The 22,577-nt window shown below is 40.5% G+C and overlaps 1 protein-coding gene across 5 annotated transcripts in view; it reads left to right on the top strand.

The window, feature by feature from the left end:
* Positions 1-16,112, top strand: part of HERC3 (HECT and RLD domain containing E3 ubiquitin protein ligase 3) — a 136,114-nt gene extending 120,002 nt beyond the window's left edge. For all 5 annotated transcript variants that reach the window (XM_042251255.1, XM_004009709.5, XM_060416897.1 and 2 more), the window contains 3 exons: positions 11,534-11,717; positions 11,939-12,041; positions 14,501-16,112. In XM_042251255.1, coding sequence (XP_042107189.1) covers positions 11,534-11,717; positions 11,939-12,041; positions 14,501-14,709 — 496 coding nt within the window. In that variant the 3' untranslated portion in view covers positions 14,710-16,112. The remainder of the gene's footprint in view (positions 1-11,533; positions 11,718-11,938; positions 12,042-14,500) is intronic.
* The last annotated feature ends 6,465 nt before the right edge of the window (positions 16,113-22,577 follow it).

Raw genomic sequence — 22,577 nt, 5'->3', positions numbered from 1 at the left:
GTTTGTCAGCTAACTCTGAGCAGTTGCTCGAAAGGGGCAGGGGAGCAGCCAGTATATATGAATTTTTTGGCTGGGAAATACATGGAGTCAGGCATACATCTTAGTGAAAGATTACTGCTAATCATAATCAAAGAAGTGCTTATCTTTATATGGGAAGATGAAACAATCTGGGGCCATTGAAATTCTTCCTCAAGTATGTATCAAAACTACTGAAAGGTCCATACATTCAAAACACAAAACGCTCCATTCTGTTTTTTGTCCTCAATTCCTTTCAGTGTGTACTGTAGGTCAGTGAGTGTAATAGCAAATGACTTGATCATTGTAGAACTGGATGCCAGGCAATATTCTTTGTTTTACCACTACCTCCCTTTAGATCATAGGTTGAACCAAGGTTTAGGAGACATTTCATGACCAGTTTGTCCCACAGTGCTAAGAAAGTTCATTCCTAGATCAGGCGAGGATGTTCCTTCCCCTGTATCTAGAGTTGCATCATTATAGTTAAATTTGTACAGGACTGTTGTTGTTAGCGGAGAAGGCAATGGCACCCCACTCCAGTACTCTTGCCTAGAAAATCCCATGGATGGAGGAGCCTGGTAGGTTGCAGTCCATGGGGTCACTAAGAGTTGGACACGACTGAGCGGCCTCACTTTCACTTTTTACTTTCATGCATTGGAGAAGGAAATGGCAACCCACTCCAGTGTTCTTGCCTGGAGAATCCCAGGGACGGGGGAGCCTGGTGGGCTGCCGTCTATGGGGTCGGGCAGAGTCGGACACAGCTGAAGCGACTTAGCAGCAGCAGCAGTGTTGTTGTTAGTTGCTGAGTTGTGGCCAGCTTTTGCCAGCCCAAGGACTGTAGCCCACCAGGCTCTTTATTCCATGGAATTTTCCAGGCAAGAATACTAGAGTGGGTTGCTGTTTACTTCTCCAGGGGATCTTCTTAACTCAAAGATCAAACTCGCATCTCCTGCATTGCAGGTGGATTCTTTACCACTGAGCCACCTGGGAAGCCCTTGTATAGGAATATATATATGTGTGTGTGTGTGTGTGTGTGTGTGTGTGTATATATATATATATATATATATATATATATATGATCAGTTGCCTCAAGATGTTGAGCCATCATTAGTTTTCTCGAAAATCTTGTGACACATTGGGTAATGCAAGAAACAACCACCTTATACAGGATGTAAGTAATACAGTTAATAACATTAATAAGACCACAGTAGAGATTTGTGCATGAGCTCCCAGAATGAAACCAGCTCCTTAGTAGACCACCAAGACCAGGAAGTAGGTCACTTAAGGCAGAAATCAGATTCTTCATGTGAGTCATTAAATGGGTAATATTGGAGGATTCATCTGGTATAAGGAGGCAGCACTCAGTTTGAATTGCAGCCTGCCTCTTTGAGATGCTATAAAGATATTGAGGGCCATGTGTTTTATAATACTGCTTTTTTTCATCATACAGATCTCATAATTCAATAAGCTCATAGCCTGATTACTGTCATTTAAGGCCTGTTGGGTGAATTTTGTGAAGGCTTTGATCTGGGTGGTTACATCTTCCAGTCCTACTAAAGGCACAGAAATAGCTGCTAAGTGGTCAGACCAGTGAAACACAGATCTCTTGATCCATCAGGCTTGTATACGTGGTAAATTTGATGGAGTCATATCTAAATTGGAACACAACATGGTCTTGAGCCCACGAGAATCCTAGGATACATCTTCCTATCCATTGTGGCGGAAGTCAAGGCCCCAGATTAGTGCCACAGAGCCACTGAGCTCCATTAGGTGGAAGTCAGTATTTCTGGCCAGCTGACCCAGTCTGTTCCATACTAATTGCTGTACTTAAGGGAAATAATATGTTGGCATTGTTCATAAGGCACTCAGCTTAATTTTCTATTGTTATTTGACTGGTTATCTTTAACATGATTTAATTGTTCTCGACATAGGCAGGCCTTTAAACTTAAATGACTGTAGCCCAGTGTTAGCTATATAAATCCATCCCATAATTGAGGGAAGGTCTTTTCTAATAAGTGGGAAGTTACATTCTTTGAAATTTAGCTCATTGTTCTGATTGAGCTTGAGTAATTTTAAAAGGGAATTCATGTTATGGTCAGGGTCAGAAAAAGTATGATTGATTAGCCAAATGAGGAATTCCCATCTAGTAATATCATTAGTGGCCCTGTAACTTCCTTCTTCTAAAACAAGTTTTTCTAAGGGCCATCCAGTTAGAGCCTTGGAGATAAGAAATCCACCAAAGTGAGTGAGAAGTACTGGATATAGATAAGTGACCACAAGTCTGAAAATTGGATTGATTTTTTAAATTGTATAGGATTATTGTTTATGATTAAAAAAAATTTGATTTGAATGCAAAGGTCCAAGAAATCAACAAAACACTATAAATGATCATATGGGTCTGGTCTGGCATTTTAATATAGCTGTCTACTCCTGATACTATCTTCTCGGCCTGGTGTGGATGTAGTTTCTCCTCTGAGTGTTGTTTCAAGGGGATTTTGAGGTCAGGAGCCCCTCTCTACAGACCAGTCTGGTGCAGGGCTCTTTTTCAGTAAGAAATGTAAACCCAAGGATCATTTCCCTTAAGTTTCATTGTGTATAAGCTAGTCATGAATACCTGATGAGGTCTTTTTATGTAGGTTGGAGAGAGTCCTTTGATTGATGGCTTTCCAATATATATTCTCCTGGTTGTAGGTCATGGGGCATCTATCTTCATGCAAAAATAGATTACTGTGGTAAGCTTCAGAAATAAATTTAGAATGTCACTTTAATAATTCAATTAAGTCTTACAATAATACAACATATTAACAAGGAGCCATCTAGGAAGTTGAGTCTTAGGCAGTAAATACAAACCACAAAAACAGTTAAGAACACTAGAAATTAATATTCACTGAAATAAATTTTTTCTTTCTAAAATTACCCTCATTTCTCCCAATTATGGCCAAATTAAGATCATACAGGCTGTTTGAAATTGCTTTTGCTGAGTCTCTTCATAAGGAATCTGAGATTGAACATTTAAAAGGTTCCTTAGGCTAGAAAAGCCATGTCAAGGACTAGGCATCAGATTCTGCCTGCAAAATCTACAGATTTGGGCAGGTTCCTCTCCTCTTCAGGTCCACAAAAAGTCTTGAGATCCATGCACCTGCCAAGAAGTAGCCGCCCTTACTCACCTGATAAGGCTTCTAGGAATCCTATAGCTAGGTTGTTTTTCAAAGGGGCTTTATGGTTTCATTAAGTCCACCTCAGATCTTTGAAGTTGTCTGGCCATGTCTGATTTTTGTATAGTCTCAAATATGACATCCCATCCAAAGTTATGGTAATATAGCTAGTGTTTCCAATTGTCTCCTGTTATAAAGAGAACAGATTCTTATTGAAATTGTGCAAATAATTATATTGCCATGAAAATAAGAATACTCACCAGGAGTTTCCAAATTCTGGAGAAATCAGAGAAGTGATAAATATTTCAATTCTGCTTACAAAGGTATAATTTACCAAACTGCTATAAATCATAATTAGCTTAAGAGGAAATAGAAAAAAGTTTTCTCAAATCTGGGAAAACAAAACATTAAAAAGAATCAGTAATTATTTTTCAGAGACTTAAAAGTTACAGCCATCCTCATCAGTTCATTCAGTCTCATGTTACTAATTCTTGATCCTCTGTTTACAGTTTTATGAAGCCATCAGGTTTTCAATTCATGTTCTTTAATTTCTTACCCAGTTAGGCAGTATGATCTGAAAGTTACCAGAAACCTGTGATTGTCAAAAAATCCTTTCTGTAAGTCTACCTGGAGATAAAGCATTTTTGTAAAAGCATCAGAGTAAAAGAGTAATTGTATATTGATGACAGAAGACTTTCAAAAAGCAGTTAAAGACCTGACTACAATGCACTTGTCAAGGAAATTTGGGCATTTTTATACACGATTACAATATTAAATTTTATTTATTTTCATTTGATTACACTAGCCATGTAATTTAACATATCAAATAAGCCCAGTTGGTTTAATATTTCTCTCAAAGATGTTTCAGGGGCCCTCTGGAGCGTCCCAAAGTTATCTACAGGTCAAAAGAACTTCATTTAGAAATCAATATGAGGAATTTTGTCAAAGATATCAAGAGTTTATAAAACTCTTGGTCAAATAGAATTATAGGTCACTGTGAAACAATACTTACCACTTAACCGAAGTGACAAAGATTCAAAGACAAATATAGAAATTTACAACAGATTACTTAAGTAAAAAAAACTTCAAAATCTGTTATCAAAATCATACCAAAACTCCAAGAAAACTTTGTCCTCTTAACAGGGAACCAAATTCTAGTTCTGCACCATCTTACCTTTAACATTGTAATTCATTTACTCAGCTAAGTTTATTCTTATCTTAGCCAGTCCAGACCACACACAAAACTCTTTTCTCTGTTTCTTTTTACATCATTCTAAGACTTCGTTTTTTACTTTGAGATTTTTTTCCTATACTTTGTCTCTCTCTTTTTCTTTGAAAAATGGTATTGGAGTGTAGTTGATTTACAAAGTTGTATTAGTTTCTGCTGTACAGCAAAGTGAGTCAGTTATACATATATGCAGTCTTTTTTAGATTCCGTATTCATGTAGGTCATTGTAGAGTATTGAGTAGAGTTTCCTGTGCTGTACAGGAGGTCCTTATTGTTGATAGTTACCTATTTTATGTAGTGTTTATATGTCGATCCCAGTCTCCCAATTTATCCTCCCACTGGTAACCATAAGTTTGTTTTCTGTATGTCTGACTCAGTTTCTGTTTTGTAAATAAGTTAATTTGTGCCATGTTTTTAGATTCCACGCATAAGCAATATCATATTTTCTTTGTCTGAATACTTAGTATGACAATCTCTGGGTCCATCCGTGTTGCTGCAAACGGCATTTCATTCTTTTTGATGACTAAGTAGTATTCCAGTGTGTGTGTGTGTGTGTGTGTGTGTGTGTGTGTGTGTGTGTGTGTGTGTGTGTGTGTGTGTGTATCAGATCTTTTATCTATTCTCTGTCAGTGGACATTTAGGTTGAATATCTAAATCATTCCAAAATAAAATTAAATACTGAAACATTAATTACTGAACACAGATTTCCCTTTACAGAGAAAATAAAGATATTCAGGACAATTAATAAATATGCTTGGCACCACATTGAGACATTTTCTATAAGAAAGCACTTTTTTTTAAACAAATTACGAACAGTATTCATAAGTTTGTCAGTCTACAGAATGCTAAAAGTTTAAAACTGCTTATTTCTTAGTTTTCACTAGAAATTAAGTTTTTAAGAGTTAGGAATTCTAGTTAATATATGTAATTGAAACTAATAAAATTAATAAGAGAAACATCTTTGTATGCAAGGGAAAAAAAAACAAGCTATAAGGAACAGAAATGCATTCTGTTAAGGGAAAAGAGAGTAATTTGTCCTAAAGAGAGGTTCAAAAGCGAGAAAGAGAAGGAGTACAGAGGTTCTTTAAAACAACAAAAACAGAGCTATCATATGATCCAGCAACCCCATTCCTGGGTATATATCAGAGAAAACCATAACTCACAAAGATACATGCACCCTAACATTTCTCTAACTGCTTATGCAGAAACTGGTTTTGGAATGTCAGAAAGAGCTGCACCTTGGCCATTTCAGAGAGGATTTCCTTAGTTCCTAATTAAGTACTTACAAGTATAAGTTCTGTACATATGTAAACCTATTTGGGGTATTAGTCAGGGGTCATCTGACACCCTATTTTCTTCTGTTTGGGAGGCTCTTTCTCATTTTAAAGTGGGTTTATCAGAGTAAAATCACTGTTGAAAACTGTGGCGGGCCAGTGTGTGGTTTATGGGCGTAATTCTTCTAAGTGTCACCCTAGAGTCATTTCAGCTCCTCTGTGTGTCTTGTTTTCTCCTGCTGGCAGTCTAAAACTGGTGTGGATGCTCTGAGCACTGAATGGCCAATTTTTATATATGTGTCTCTGGATTAATGAATTTATAAATTAATGAGTGGGTTTCCCTAGGGACTGCTGTACAGTATGAGGACTTGCCTCTGCCACAACTCAATTTCCTCAGTTGCCTGAGAAAGTTGTAACTGGCCAGGAAGAGCTGTGTCCCTTATCTTTGGAGCTGAAGGCTCTCATCTGGTGTCTTCACTTTTATCCAGGAAATCCTGTTAAGGTAGATTATTTGAGGAAAGACATAAGATCGCCTCCTAGCTAATCACCACTGGGCACTTTCTCAGTATCTTACAAATGAAAAGTCGGGTACCTTTCTTACATACTGCCGAATAAAACTCAAGATTGTCAACCAAGACAGGAGACACTCAGCCGAATTCCTGTAGACTCACCAGGAAGGTGGACAGGCACAAGGGCCCTTGCTAGTGCCTTGAAGGGTTCAGATGAAGTAGAAAAGTCTGCACTGGGTCCATTCATGGTTTCTGCAACTGCTTACTGAAATAAAAAATGCACAGTATGAGAGATACGATTTTTGAATTTATTCAGGGGCCTTTGTTCTTGCTGTTCAGTGGCTAAACTGGGTCCAACTCTTTGCGACCTGGTGGACTGCAGCACCCCAGGCTCCTCTGTCCTTCACTGTCTCCCAGAATTGCCCGAATTCATGTCCATTGAGTTGGTGATGCTATCTAATCATCTTATTATCCTCTGCTACCCCTTTCTCCTTTTGCTTTCAATCTTTACCAGCATTAGGGTTTTTTCCAATGAGTAGGCTCTTTGCATCAGGTGGCCAAAGTATTGGAGTTTCAGCTTTAGCAACAGTTCTTCCAATGAATAGTCCAAGTTGATTTCCTTTAGGATTGGCTGGTTTGATCTTGCTGTTCAGGGGGCTCTTTAAGAGTCTTTGGTAGAAGCACATTTAAAAGCGTCAGTTCTTCTTTATGGTCCACTCAGCCTTTATGCTCAACCTTCTTTATGGCCCACTCACATCTGTGCATGACTGCTGGAAAAACCACAGCTTTGACTATAAGCCCCTCAGGGGCCTTACTTAGTACTATAGCCTGTGAGACAGAACTTAGATAGTTCTGAGGAACTGCTCCTAAGAGGTAGACAAAGAGCCAATATATGTAATTTTTTTTCTTTCGTTTTTTTTTTTTTTTTTGACTGGGAAATACATATAGTCAAACATACATCTTGGTGAAAGATTTCTAATCACAAAAGAATCAAGTATCTCGAGTAAGTGATTTTAGTGCTTATTTATGTATAGGAAGAAACAAGAATCTGGTGTCACTGAAATTCTTCCTGACATGTATCATAACTATCTTGGGACCAAAAAACACAGAATATTTAATCTTGTTTTTTTATCCTTTAGTATAGGGCTTCCCTGATAGCTCAGTTAGTAAAGAATCCGCCTGCAATGCAGGAGACCCCGGTTTGATTCCTGGGTCGGGAAATCCCCTGGAGAAGGGATAGGCTACCCACGCCAGTATTCTTGGTCTTCTCTTGTGGCTCAGCTGGTAAAGAATCTGCCTGCAATGCAGGAGACCTGGGTTCAATCCCTGGGTTGGGAAGATCTCCTGGAGAAGGGAAAGGCTACCCATTCCAGTATTCTGGCTTAGAGAATTTCATGGACTGTATAGTCCACCGGGTCGCAAAGAGTCGGACACGACTGAGCAACTTTGACTTTCTTTCATTCCTTTCAGTGATTGCATTGGCTTATGACCTGATACTTGTAGAACTGGAAGGCAGGCCACATTCTTTGTTTTACAGGCTTTGTCTTTGTCAGGAAAGCAGTACATTGTCTGCATTGTGAGAACTTTCAGCATCTGTAGTTAAGATGTACACTATTTTTACATTAGTGGCTTTTATTTTAAAACCTGAACATTAACCCTGTTTTAAAGATGAGAGAAGAGCAGCTTAGTAGCTAGATAAAGGACATGGCAGACTCTGGATCTGCACCCCTGTCTACTCCACCATCCACTGCATGATACCTCCTATTGTCAGTGTTTTGTGCTGGTCTCGGCCTGTCAGTAACCAGTGTTGTGATTGAACCAGCCCTTGTGGTTATGATTATGACTGCAAAATGCCCTTTGGAAATAATTATCAGGACACTTTGGGGGAAAAAAAGTTTATACTTCAAGACCTGGAAATTGCATAGCCTACTGGGGCCACATAATAAGGTTGTGTTGGGGCTGGTGCAGAGAAAATGAGTGTGAGTTAGAGTCTGGAGTTCTACTTTCATTGAGGTTGGCAGTGAGGGCCTAGGGTTTCATGGGCTCATACTTCAAAAAAAATTATTTTCAAAAATATATATTTTGCCGTGCTGGGTGTTAGTTGTGGCACATGGGACTTTTAGTTGCAGCATGCAAACTGTTAGTTGCAACATGTGGGATCTAGTTCCCTGACCAGGGGTCGAACCCACGCCCCCTGCAGTGGGAGGGAAGAGTTCAAGCCATCGGACCACCGTGGAAGTCCCTTCTGGGCTTATTCTTTATTTATAAATTTAAAACATAAGCGGAGGAGTTTAATGTGTGGGAGGAGAAAAAAGCAAGTGGCCCAAATGGTCAGTTATCAAAATCAGCCAAAATCTTTGAACCAAAGGAACTTCAGTGGGATAGGCAGCCTGGCTGTTCATGTTTTCTGGTTATGTGCCGGCAATGTGTTTATTCTATGTAGCTATCTTTGAAGTAGATGCTTTCACAGTAAAAGCACTTGCATTCCAAAACGGGGGAAAAAATCAACTGTTAGGGCTCACACAACAGTTATTGGTGTAGATAGTTTAGTTTTTGGTGACTGGATCTGCCTGGAGGAAACATAAGATGTTCAAATTGTAGTTCTGTGAAGTGTAGTGTCACAGAAAAGGAGACATGGCAAGTATCTATCTTCATAGTATCAGTTTTTTTAATTTTTAGAGAAAGACATAAATACAGAAAAGCACAAAACTAATAGACATCTTTGTATCTATGATCCACAGTAAACACAGATAGTATATGCTTCAGATTTTTTTAAAAAAAGAATTCCTGAAACCACTGACATTCTTGCTGTACATCCTCTTAATCCTACTCCTCTCTTCTCACCTTCCTTATGGATTTTATGCATATTCTTTCCTGTTTTTATATTTTTATAATGTGTGTTTTAAGACAAAAATCTTTTTACATTAATGCTTTTATTAAACATATTTTACATATAGAAAGTGAAGTCGCTCAGTCGTGTTGACTCTTTGCGAGCCCGTGGACCTATGTAGCCTACCAGGCTTCTCTGTCCATGGGATTCTCTAGGCAAGAATACTGGAGTGGGTTACCATTTCCTTCTCCAGGGGATCTTCCCAACCCAGGGATCAAACCCAGGTCTCCCACATCAGAGGCAGACGCTTTAACCTCTGAGCCACCAGGGAAGCGCTATTTTACATATACATTATATATTTCATACTCCTAAACAAAATCTCCTAGCCATAAACAATATAATAATCACTAACATTTACAAAGCAGCCCCAGTTCTAAAAACTTTATATTTATTAACTCATTTAATTTTTATAATAGTCCAATTAGTTACGTTCTCTTATTCTCCCCATTTTACTGATGAAAAGAATGAGGCACAGAGAGATTAAATAACTTGCCCAAAGATCATTAGCCGTAAGTGGCAAAGCCACTGTCTGGCTCTATAGATAGAAATGTTTTAAGTGTTAAAAAACAACTAAGGCAAGTGCTAAGTGCTATTTTATTGTAGTTAACATTCAGAAACTTGGTTTTCACTCAGCATTGTTCTGGAGATTCTGTTCCTTTGGATAATTATAGATTTAATTGATTCTATTAACCTGGCTTCCCAGGTGGTGCTAATGGTAAAGAACCTGCCTGCCAATGCAGGAGATGTAAGAGACGGAGCTCAGGAAGATCCCTGGCTTGGGAAGATCCCCTGGAGAGGGTATGGCAACCCACTCCAGTATTGTTGCCTGGAGAAATCCTGTGGACAGAGGAACCTGATGGGCTACAGTCCATGGGGTCGCAAAAAGTTGGACATGACTGAAGCGACTTAGCAAGCATGCACAATCCCATTAGAGTGCTATTATGCTTTATGGTTGCCATCATATGACTTGGTTTTTCTTCGCCATTCTCATATTACTGGGTATTTAATTTTATTACTCCAAATTCTCTGTATTATAAGAAAATGTTGCAGTGAACACCCCTGTACTTGTCTTCTTGTGCGTTATGTGAAGAGTCCCTCTGGGATACCACCTGGTAGTTCGGTAGCTGGGTTAAAGGGTGTTAACATTTTCAGCCTTTCTAGATATTGGCAACTTTTTCTCCCAGGTGTTTATGCCTCAGTTCACAGTTCACATCCTCACTAGTCAGAGGTGGAATATACATGCAGACAATGGCCAGACCATATATAAAAATATGAGAACTCTGACAGAGAAAGACAAATATCATATGATATCACTTATATGTGGAGTCTAAAACAATGATATAAATGAACTTATTTATAAAAAGGAAATAGACTCACAGGCATAGAAAACAAACTTATGGTTACCAAAGGGGATGGTGGGGGAAAGATAAATTAGGAGTCTGGGGAAAACATACACGCTACTATATATTGGGTTGGCCAAAAGTTTGAGTTTTTCTGTAACATCTTTATGTACACCTGAAACTAACACAACATTCAAAATTAACTGTATTTCAGTTTTTTTTTTTTTAATGGCTAAAAGAAAAGATCACAAACGGCCAAAAAAACAAACCAAATCAGAACTCTGACTTGCAGCCTGCAGAAGCCTGCCCAGAAAACTAACTCCTTACCTACAATAAACAGCCCAGGAAGCCAGCTTGCTGTGAGTCAGGCTTGTAGGAAGCTATTGTCTTAATCTGGCTTCCTTGGTGGCTCAGATGGTAAAGAATCCTCCTGCAGTGTGAGAAACCTGGGTTTGATCCCTGGGTTGGGACGATACCCTGGTGAAAGGTATGGTAACCCACTCCAGTATTCTTGCCTGGAGAACCCCCGTGGACAGAGGAGCCTGGAGGGTTACAGTCCCAAAGAGTTGGACCTGCTGAGTGACTAAGCACAGCACAGCATTGTCTTGATTAGTATTTGAATGATCCTTAGTGAGATAGAGCCATTGTATAAGACAGTTCTTTCCAGAGGTGATTAAGGGATTTAGAGTGAGGCTTTAGGAAATTACCTTTAAAGTAGGGGAGGATACAAATGTAGGTGGGCTTAGCTTTGTTAATTTCTGAAAAGAAAAGTAGTAGTCTAGAACCATCATCTTAGACTTTTAAGCAGAAAAAGTCTTTTCTGAACTAAATTATGTAGGACCATAAACAAGATGAAAACTGGAGCACCTCAGGAAAAATAAAAATGTTATGGTTCCACCTCCCTTCCGCCCTCCCCTTCCTTCCTGTCTCCCCTACCCCCAGATCACCTGAGTCACAGTTGAAATCCTAGGGCTGCGTGGTAACCTACAGGGTGCTATAGAATGCCTCCTGCTGAGAGAATTTGGTGAGGAGTTTTCATCTCTCAACCTCAGTGTAGAAGGGGAACTTGAAAAATTCTACAGATCCTTGGGCTAAATGTATTCTGTTTCTTTGGTCTGGCAGGCAGGAATTTGTGGACGCTTATGTGAATTATGTCTTCCAAATCTCAATTCATGAGTGGTACACAGCTTTCTCCAGCGGCTTCTTAAAGGTGTGTGGTGGCAAAGTGCTAGAGCTCTTCCAGCCTTCAGAACTGAGGGCCATGATGGTGGGGAACAGCAGCTACAACTGGGAGGAACTGGAAGAGGTAAGCCTGAAAGATGCAGTCTTTTACTTCTGAGTGAGTAGCAGCGGCCTGGGCAGGAACACCCGGACCGTGGTCTTTTTCTAAGTGATCTGTGATTAACTGGATTTGGGGGTCTCCTTCATCTCAGTGTTTATTTCTTACTGCAGATGGTATACAGATGTCCACTTGTAATTTTCTGCTTCCGGAAGATAATTTTTTTTCTTTTTGTCTTTTTTGGGCAGACTGCCATCTACAAGGGTGATTACTCAGCCACACATCCCACCGTGAAACTATTTTGGGAAACATTTCATGAGTTCCCACTGGAAAAGAAGAAGAAGTTTCTGTGTAAGTATCAATTATGTCCATACGATATTTGTCCACATTTAGCTATGTCTGACTCTTTGTGATCCCATGAACTATATAGCCTACCAGACTCCTCTGTCCATAGGATTTTCCAGGCAAGAATACTGGAGTGGCTTGCCATTTCCTTCTCCAGGGAAAGGCTAAGTAAGGAAATATATTTACACTTTTTGTCTTAGTGATATCTCAGGCACAGTAGAAGTTGTTAATCTTTATTTGTTGCTTAATAGGATGGGTTGAACGAAAGGAAGAAAAGCATTTCACTGATTTTTTTTTTTTTTTGCTCTAGAAATACTAGGTATTTTATATGTGATTCCTTGAAGTATTACATTGATGAAATCAAATTGTTTGGATTAACCTCCTTTATTTCTCTAGCCTTTTAAAAATATTAGAGTGTCCACTCTAAGTGTAACTGGGCAGATGTAAATTATAATAGCTTTATTGAGATTTAATTCACACACACATACTAAATAAGTTAAAGTGTACAATTCAGTGGTTTTTAGTATACTCACAGTTGTGAAACTATCAATTTTAGAACATGTATATCACCCCGAGAAGAAACAGTATATCCATTAGCAATCATTCCCAGTTTTCTCCGAGCTTCCTACCCCTTACTAATCTGCTGTCTCTATGGACTGTCTCTATGGATTCCCCTGTGCTAGACATTTCATATAAATGAAATCAGACAATAAATGGTCCTTTGTGACTGGCTGGATGACATTTGAGAATGGTAATACATTCAGAAAGGAGAATCAAGTCTAGTTTACATAACAAACTGAGCCTCTTAAAAATAGTAGAAATCTTTGTGTCATTCTGTAATCAGGGTCATAAATTAGCCAGTGAATAGTATAAAATTTAAAAACAATTTGAAAGGCAGTCTCTTTTGCTTTATAAGAATAAGGATATATTAGTATTAACGCAAGATTTACCCCTAGATTCTACTGCTCACAGGGAGTAAAGATGAGAGGAAGTGGAGATCTTACAGAAGAATTCTTTAAAGAAAATCCCTGCTTCCCCTCTGCCCGGTTACATGGGCTCTTGAGAAACAGTGGCATATGAGTCAGGTGATAGGATAAGATTTGCCGAACCTGTAGTGCTGTGATGAGCTGTGACAATCAAGAAGAGCCTGCTCTTGGTCTGGGGGTTTCCTTTAAATAAGACATTTTCCTGTTCAGAGACCTTTAGACTTTCATAAATCTATATATAGTCTTAATAATATTAGACTTTATTAGATTATATCTATTGTCTTTATTAAATGTTTATATATGTTTATATATATCACAGCCTCAGGTAGTGGCAGGTTATTTGAAAGTGCTCCTTAACTAATGACATCATTGTAGATTTTCTAGCAGTTCAACAAAGGTTATCTGGTGCTGGAAAACTGGGAAAGACAGAAGGGTTGGTCTCTTTTTCCTAAGTCGCAATGTGTCGCAAGAGTGAAATGTCTCATATACTGCCGGTGTCAGATCTCCTGGTTTAAGGGAAAGGCAAGCAAACAGATCCCAAATGGAAATTCACCAGCAAAGGGGGTAGAAAAGCAGACACTTGAGGGGAGAGGAGACCCTGAGGCCACATAGACTTATCAGTCATCATCTTCCTGGTTTCCCTGAGGTCAGCTCTTTTCCTCTGGCAGCAATCCCCTTCCTCTTTGATTTTGTGGAGACTGATAACATTTATGAGAACACACATTTGATGGAGGCCATTTTAAAGGAAGGATGATTTTTTAAAAATTTTTATTGGAATATTATCACTTTACAAGGGTATATTGGTTTCTGCTGTACAACAGTGAACCAGCTATATATGTATACGTATATTGCCTCCCTCTTGTACCTGCCTCCCACCCCTACCCCACCCCCCTGGGTCATCACAGAGCCCTGAGCTGAGTGCCCTGTGCTGTATAGCAGGCTCCCGATAGCTGTCTGTTTACACATGGTAAATGTGTCAATGCTGATCTCGCAGTTCGTCCCACCTTCCCCCACCCTTACCCCCATAGCCACATGGCCATCCTCTGCATCTCTATCCCTGCCTTGGAATTAAGCTTGTCTCTACCATTTTTCCAGATACCACATATGTGCATTAATACATGATATTTGTTTCTCTTTCTGACATGCTTCACTCTGTATGACAGACTAGGTCCAAGGTCATTTTTTATGTGAGGGCATTTTTTTACTGGGTGCATTCTTTGTGTCAGTAATAATTAGGGTCTGAAATTAGCCAATGAAAAGTATAGACTTCTAAGTCCATATGAAACCAAAAGAACAGAATTTGAAAGTCAATCTCCTGCTCTGTAAGAGTGCACGTATTTAATATTAATAAACATCACACATAAAAGTGGTTGCACTTCTCACATGAGCCACAGGGTGTCACTCCTTCCCTTCGGTACTTCCCAGGGCCACCGAGAGCTCATTTGCGTGGCTGGTAATTCCCCTTGTCCTTCTCCACAGTGTTCCTGACGGGCAGTGATCGCATTCCCATCTATGGCATGGCCAGCCTGCAGATCGTCATCCAGTCCACAGCCAGCGGAGAGGAGTACCTGCCTGTGGCCCACACGTGCTACAACCTTCTTGACCTCCCTAAGTATAGCAGCAAAGAGGTCCTGCGGGCACGGCTAACTCAGGCTCTGGACAACTACGAGGGGTTCAGTTTGGCCTGAGAACCCCAGCTTGCCCCGGATTTCCCTTCCTTCCTCAACAGCCACAGTGAGGCCCATACAGGAAATCATAGGGAGTGAGTTCTATTTTTTTTACTGTACAGCAGGTTGGAACTTTTGAATCCCGAACCTGAACCAGACTCCCCAGTGTTCCTTGCACTCGTGACTACGTTGCACTCTACTGGATAAAATGGCAGTAGATTTTTAAACAGTTTCCCAAATCTCTCTCAGCCCCGGTCTTTCCTCCTAACACTTCACTGTCCTTCTTCTGACTTCTCATTCCTCTGCAAGAATGATTTGACTGGCCTGTCCTTTCTCTCCTGCACATGTAGAGCATCTCCTTTCTCTGCAGCCTTGGAAATGCCCCTGGCTTGTTTTAGCCCAACCCTCAGGACTGAGGGGGAAAGGACTACTTCAGAAATTCCCAAGCCCGACAAGCTGAGTCTGGGTCCATGACTCGGCAGAACTCTTGAGAATTTATGGGAGCCTTTAACAAACATGCCTTTTTTTTAAAGTTCTTGAGGGCCTAACTGTCTTCCTGTGGCTCTGCCTGTTCCCGGCCCTCCTCAAAACTGTGCAAAGCTGCTTAGCTTTGCAGCTGAGCCGAATTTTGTCTGGTTGCTCCTCCAAGCCCTTCTGACAAAAAGATGAGGTAACAGGTCCCCATCCTCTTCCATCATGTTGCTTTTGGAGCAAGTCGCATTAATTTTTTAAGGAATGTTTTCTCTTAGAAAACTAGAAAAAATAAATTTCTTGCCTCTTTCTATAACTGTCACTTTCCAGCTCTACCACTTTCTTTCCTCCCCACCTGCTACTTTTCTTCACATTCTGTTACCTAACTTAATGCTCCCTTCCTTTCCTTCTAGTAGATGCATGCAGTCTATTTTAGTTTTTATTTCTATTTAAATTGCAAATATTTCTACTCAGATTTCCACCCCCCCTCCCTAATTGCTAAGACTTAAGGATAGTCAGCAGCAAGGCTATTCTTTATTATGGGACTTTTGTTTATTGCATTTGAAATGTTTGTTTACAATGGGATTTTAGGGATTATGTTTGAAGCAAATATATGTATTTAAAAAAAACCACGACATGCCGAACCTTCTTCATGAGATAAGAAAATTCTATATGAGCAAAGAATCCATGTCCGCCTAACTTTAAATTCCTAGTCACTAGAGAAAAGACTTATTTATATAAAATGAAGTATTTATGAACCATGAGACAGCATCAAATCTCAATGAAGGACTGTAGATTTTTGCTTTTTCTGTTTTTAAAACTTATTCCAATTGGTAGTTTTTCAGTCTTTATAATACAAGATTAAAAAAAAGATACAGTTATATGAAATGTTTATTTTCTATGTGTGTGCATATAGTTCAATATTATGCAATAAATTTGGTGTTTTAATGTAACCAGAACTATTTCTTCTTGTACTTGCAGAATGGGTAGCTTGCTTTCAGTAGAAGAATTAAGTTGTCTATCCACATAATCTGATAGAAGGTCAAATGTGGTTCCTGTCATAGAGGAGAGCTGGCTGCTGGGAAAATGAAGACAGGGCAGGGGTGGCCGACGGCATTCAGGATGGATGAGCGTTCTGAAGGTTATGATGGGTGAAAAGGCACTCTGCATGGAGGGGAATGCCTTAGCAAGAGCTTGGATATGGGGGCATGTTTAGGAAAGAGCCAGGAAGGGCGCATCAGAGGAAATCGAATAGCGGCAAATAATACTGGGGAGAAAGAAGCTAAGTTTGGCACTGAGGGACCTTGAAAATGTTCAGAACCTTGGAGCTAGGGAGAGGAGGAGTGATGTGACTTGACCCTGGTCTTAAAGAAAATGTGAATGGGGGGTACATGTGGAAGAATGGAGTGGGAAGGTCAGAGTAGAAAGACAGCAGCTGAGAGCAGTGGGGGTGTGGGCAAGAGAGATGGGTGTCTCATGGGAGAAGGAGAAATTAAAGGTGAGTGTAAGACTTATTAATCTAATGGCTGATGCTAATTAGCCCACTTAGAGAAAAGTTTTTTCTCTGTGTATAAGTTTTAAAAACAATTACCATGTATTGTTTTACCAGGCTTAACAGACAATTTAAAAGTGGTAGAGAATAATAGCTTTCAACAGACATTTAATAGCATATATAAGTGCTCAATTTAAGGGACAGAAAAGTCTGTTACATTTAATTTTGAATGGAGATAGCCAAGTTATTTTAAATTGGGGAGGCCTCAGAATTCTCGTTTTCCATGAAATAAGGGAACTGGACCAGATAATTTCTAAGGGCCCTTTGAGCTCTAAAATTGCATTACCAAGAGCAGTGCCTGCATATAGAGATGCTTAGTAAATTCTAAATATTTGTTGCATGAACGAAATTCTGTGCTGCTTTTCTAAAAACTTTTTTTTCCCCTGGCATGTTTTCCTCTTTTCCCCTTTATCAAGTATTGCTTTAGAACACCCTTTAGGTAGGCATTTCTAGATATACCTACCTACCCACCTTTTCTGAAAACATTAGGAAGCTTCTTCACTGTTTTTAGAAATGTACCAATTTAATGAAAAAATCTCATTAAAACAAGGCAACTTTTGGTAGGTGGGATTCGATGACAGTGTAACCAGGCAGTTTAGCAATGCTGATAATTCTGTCTTCATGTGAAGCCTTTTGTGATGACTAGAATGGTTCTCTATTAATTATCCTAGAGAGTCAACCAACTACAGGCTGCGAGCTAAAATAGGTTCTACATTTTAAAAGGGTTGGGACGAAAAGGATATGTAACAGCAATTACTGGCCTACAAAGCCTAACATATACCTGGCCCTTTATAGAAAAAGATTTGCCCCACCCTTTTGAGACGAGACTTGGAGGAACCATAATAAAACCATGGATAACTTACTAAAGTCTTAGGAGGAACTTGGTCATAGTTGATGTTGAATCGAGAGAACAAGTGTCTGGGACTTTCTGCCACCGGTGTAAGAAAATCAAGCTTTGTCTAAGATTAACCCAAAAAATACACACCCAGGTTTTTACTGTAATGAAAACTATCATGTATTGGTTGTGTGCCAGAGCCTGCAGCAAGCATTATCTATGCACTGAAGGTGAAAGTGAAGTTGCTCAGTCGTGTCCAACTCTCTGCGACCCCATGGACTGTAGCCTACCAGGCTTCTCCATCCATGGGATTCTCCAGGCAAGAATACTGGAGTGGGTTACCATTTCCTTCTCCAGGGGATCTTCCCGACCCAGGGATTGAACCCTGGTCTCCCGCATTGCAGGCAGACGCTTTAACCTCTGAGCCACCAGGGAAGCCCCTATCTATGCACTATTCAGTTTAAATGCCACCACTGCCCTCAGGCAAGTATCTTAACCTCTCTGTATCTCATTTTCTTCCTATTTAAAATGGGAATAAAAATAGTACCTTTTTCATGGAGTTATAATGAGAATTAAATGAATTAATTAATGGGAAGCACAAAGAACACTGCCTAGCACATAATAAGCTCTCAGTAAGTATAATTATCATTCTAATTTCACATGAAAAAAAGAATGCTTAGAGAAGATAACTTACTTTCTGTTAAACTGGTAGGATGTGGACTTGTGATCTGTATTGTGCCCAGCTGTTAAAGGTGGGAAGCACAGTTTAACTAGAGATAGATGGCTAGAGATATAATGATGTGGCAGGTAAGTTGCCTGACCATCTATCTGCAGAGATACCCTGTGCTTTGTTTTCCTGCAACTGTGTAGTTCAGTAAGGCGCTTCTGTGATCATAGGATTAAAATACTGATAGGGTGTGCCGTTGCTATGTCATCTGCAGTGGGTCGCATTGGAGCTGGTGTCTATTGGCATTGAGTGGTCAGCCTAGGATTTAACTTCTCCCAGACCGTAGTTTGGAATGATGGTCAAATAGTAGATTCCAAGTTGGTAAACATGCAGAGGTGCCAGGAGAGTGGTGTGCCTGGTGGGGGCACCGAGCTCTCTGCCCATTCCCACATACCTTGCTCTGTGTATCTCTTCTATCTGACTGTTCCTGAGGCGCAGGACTGGAGGCGACACCACCAAAATGCAGTGCAGGATCGCTAGTCACCATCCTTCCACAGAAATCAACATGTAGACGTCTGTCCATGAACATAAACAGCTCTGGAGTCCACTTAAACTTCAGTGATGCAGGTGAACATCAAAGCTGAGAATAGCCCCACAGAAAGGGGAAGACAGCTTCATTCTTTCTGCATCATCCCATCCTCAAAGCGAGCAGTGCTCAGCACCAAGAGGGAGCTCCTAGCTAGAAAGAAGAAAGGGGGTTGTGGGGTGAGTGACCAGCTTCCCCAGCCTTTCGGGTCACCTCATGAAGGTTCCACTTTAGTTTCACGTTACTCAGAGACTGGCAAAGCCGAGATACTGAGAGATGTGGCTAGGAACAAGAAAAGCAGGGGCTCCCAGAAGCAGGGACACGGCAGGAGCGACCGGAGTTCCTAGCCGCCCGCTCCAGAGATACTCCAGCAGCTGTCGCCACTGAAGAAACCAACAGCACGACCACCGTGGGCTCCACCGGCATTTGCATGCTCTGACGCCAGCCACCTGAGTTATTTTCCCCCCAGCCTGCCCCAGCCTGGCTCCTGCTAGAGCCCAGGGACCTCACGAGCAGCCAGTCCAGGCCGCTGTGTGAGCACACGACAGCAGCCTCGATGCCCCATCACTGTGTGTGTACTTGGGGCTGAACCCTCCAGCTGTGCACTTGTCCACTGCCAGTTGATTCCTGTCACTGGAGGCACCTCCCTTGCCATATACACACCCAGGAAGATTGTGCAGCCGTGGGAGAACATGCAGACATCCAGGGACCCTTGCAGCTGCCAGGGTGCTCACAGCGGGCCCTGGCACCCAGTGCTAGGTGTGTGTCTACAACTGGCCCCTGCCACTACATAGGCGTCTGCAGCTGACTCCCGCAGCTGTGTGTGTATACATCACTGGTTCCACTTACCACCACCGGTCCTGCTCCTTGGACCTAGGGGTGCTGCTGAGGACCCCAACAGCCACTGCAGCCTTTGGGGACTGCCTGCAGCATTCATCAAGGACCACTCAGTTGTTGATGCTGTAGATGTCGGCAACCTGAACCAAAGAGATCACCACCATGACTCTGCCCTGCTCCTGGACACACTGCCATCACATAACCTTGTTACCCTGCACCCCTGACCTGGGGTCGCAGTGTGTTGTGCTCTCCCCCAACCCTTCCAGGTGTGAAAGTCTTCACTTACCAAAATCAATCTATAATGTCTGGAATAGGAGGTGACTGCTTCGTCAAAGGCACAAGACACCTAGGAGAGACTACAGGAAATCACAGAATCAGGGAAATATGTCTCCACCAAAGGAATCTAGTAAATTTCAAGTAACCAGCCCTAAAGAAATGGAGACCCAGGAATTTCTTGATAAAGAACTTAAAATAATTGGCTAAAGATGCTTGGAGAGCTATAAGAGAGCAAATAATTGAATGGTATCTGGAATATAAGAACAAGATGTACATAAAGAAATAGAAAATCTGAAAAAAAATTTTGGAGCTGAAGGATACAATGACTGAATTGAGAAATTCAACAAAGACCTTCAACATCAGACTTGAACAAGATGAAGAATCAATGAGACAGATCAATTGAAATTATCTAATCAGAGAAGCAGAAAAAAGAATGAAAAGGATGGAAGAATACTTACAGGACTTAGGGGACACCAGAAAGAGAAACAGTGTATGTATTGCTGGAGTTATAGAAGGGGAAGACATGGAGAAAGAGGTAGAAAAATTAAAGAAACAATGGCTGAGAATTTCTCAAACCTGGGAGAAATTTGGACTTCCAAGTTCTTGAAACTAACAGGTTATGCCAAAATTTCAATCTAAAATGATCTTCTCAAGATACATTAAAAATTGTCTAAGATAAAAAATAGAGAATTTTAGAGCAACAAGAGAAAAAAAAGTCTCATCAAAGGGAACCCCCATCAGGAAATCAGCAGATTTCTCAGTAGAGACCTTATAAGCCAGAAGAGAAGAGGATAATACATTCAGGTACTGAAGAAGAAAAATTGCCAACCAAGAATACTTTACTTATGAAAAGTTGTCCTTCAGAAATGAAGGTGAGATACTTTGCCTAACGTAGAAAAACTGAGGAAGTTCACCACCACTAGACTTTACTTACAGAAAGTGCTGAAAGGAATTTCTCAAGCTGAAATGAAGGATGCCAATTAGTAACCTGAAAACATATAAAAATACACAAAATACTGGTCAAGAGAAGTATATAGTTAGATTCAGAATACTCTAATATGGTGGTGTGTTACTTAATGCTAGTATAAAAGCTATATGACAAAAGTATTTTTAAAAAGTTATAGCTATAATTTGTTAATGAATATATATGTAAATTTTGACATAAAAACAGGGAAAGTAAAAGGGTTTTGCACTCAATCAGATTATCAGCCTAAAGTAGACTAATATATCTATAAGTTACTTTATGTAAGCCTCATGGTAGTAACAAAGCAAAAGACTACAGTAGATTCATCAGTTCAGTTCAGTCGCTCAGTCATGTCTGACTCTTCGCGACCTCATGAATCACAGCACGCCAGGCCTCCCTGTCTATCACCAGCTCCCGGAGTTCACTCAGACTTATGTCCATCGAGTCCGTGATGCCATCCAGCCATCTCATCCTCTGTCATCCCCTTCTCCTCCTGCTCCCAATCCCTCCCAGCATCAGAGTCTTTTCCAATGAGTCAACTCTTCTCATGAGGTGGCCAAAGTACTGGAGTTTCAGCTTTAGCATCATTCCTTCCAAAGAAATCCCAGGGCTAATCTCCTTCAGAATGGATTGCTTGGATCTCTTTGCAGTCCAAGTACCCTCAAGAGTCTTCTCCAACACCACAGTTCAAAAGCATCAATTCTTCGGCACTCAGCCTTCTTCACAGTCCAACTCTCACATCCATACATGACTACAGGAAAAACCATAGCCTTGACTAGACGGACCTTAGTCGGCAAAGTAATATCTCTGCTTTTGAATATGCTATCTAGGTTGGTCATAATTTTTCTTCCAAGGAGTAAGCGTCTTTTAATTTCATGGCCGCAGTCACCATCTGCAGTGATTTTGGAGCCCCCCAAAATAAAGTCTGACGCTGTTTCCACTGTTTCCTCATAAAGAGAAGGAAATTAACGCATTGTTGTTGTTGTTGTGTTAGTCACTCAGCCATGTCCAACTCTTTGCGACCCCATGGACTGTAGTCCACCAAGCTCTTCTGTGCATGGAATTTCCAGGCAAGAATACTGGAGTGGGTTGCCACTTCTTCCTCCAGGGGATCTTCTTGGGTCTCCTGCATTGCAGGAGAATTCTTTACCATCTGAGCCACTGGGGAAGCCCAGATTAAAGCATATCACTGTGGAAAGTCATCTCACGTCTCACAAAGGCATGTAGCAATAGATGAAGAAAGTAACAAATGACCTCAAAACAGCCAGAAAACAAAAAGATGGCATTAGTTAGTCTTTACCTCTCAATAACTTTTTAAATATGAATCTTTGAATTCTCAAATAAAAACAGAGTGGCTGGTGGGATTAAAAAGACTCAACTGTATGCTGCCTACAAGAGACTCACTTCCACTTTAAGGACACACAGGCTCAAAGTGAAGGTGTGGGAAAAGATACTCATCAGGTGAAAACCACAAGAGAGCAGGGACTGCCATAGTAACAAAGATCTGAAGGGAGAAACAGACAACACTACAGTAATATTTGAGGACTTCAGTGTTCCACTTTTAACAAAAGATAGATCTAGACAGAAAACCAAAGAAACACTTGGTGTTTTTTTGTGAACCATATTTCAGATCCAATTAATCAAACAGATACATACAGAACATTCCATCCAACAGACTGAATACACATTCTTCTTAAATGC

This window comes from Ovis aries, chromosome 6 (genome assembly GCF_016772045.2).
Source record: "Ovis aries strain OAR_USU_Benz2616 breed Rambouillet chromosome 6, ARS-UI_Ramb_v3.0, whole genome shotgun sequence".
NCBI classification, from domain to species: Eukaryota; Metazoa; Chordata; class Mammalia; order Artiodactyla; family Bovidae; genus Ovis; species Ovis aries.
The sequence above is the reverse complement of the archived record's forward strand: the minus strand, read 5'-3'. Positions and strand labels throughout refer to the sequence as shown.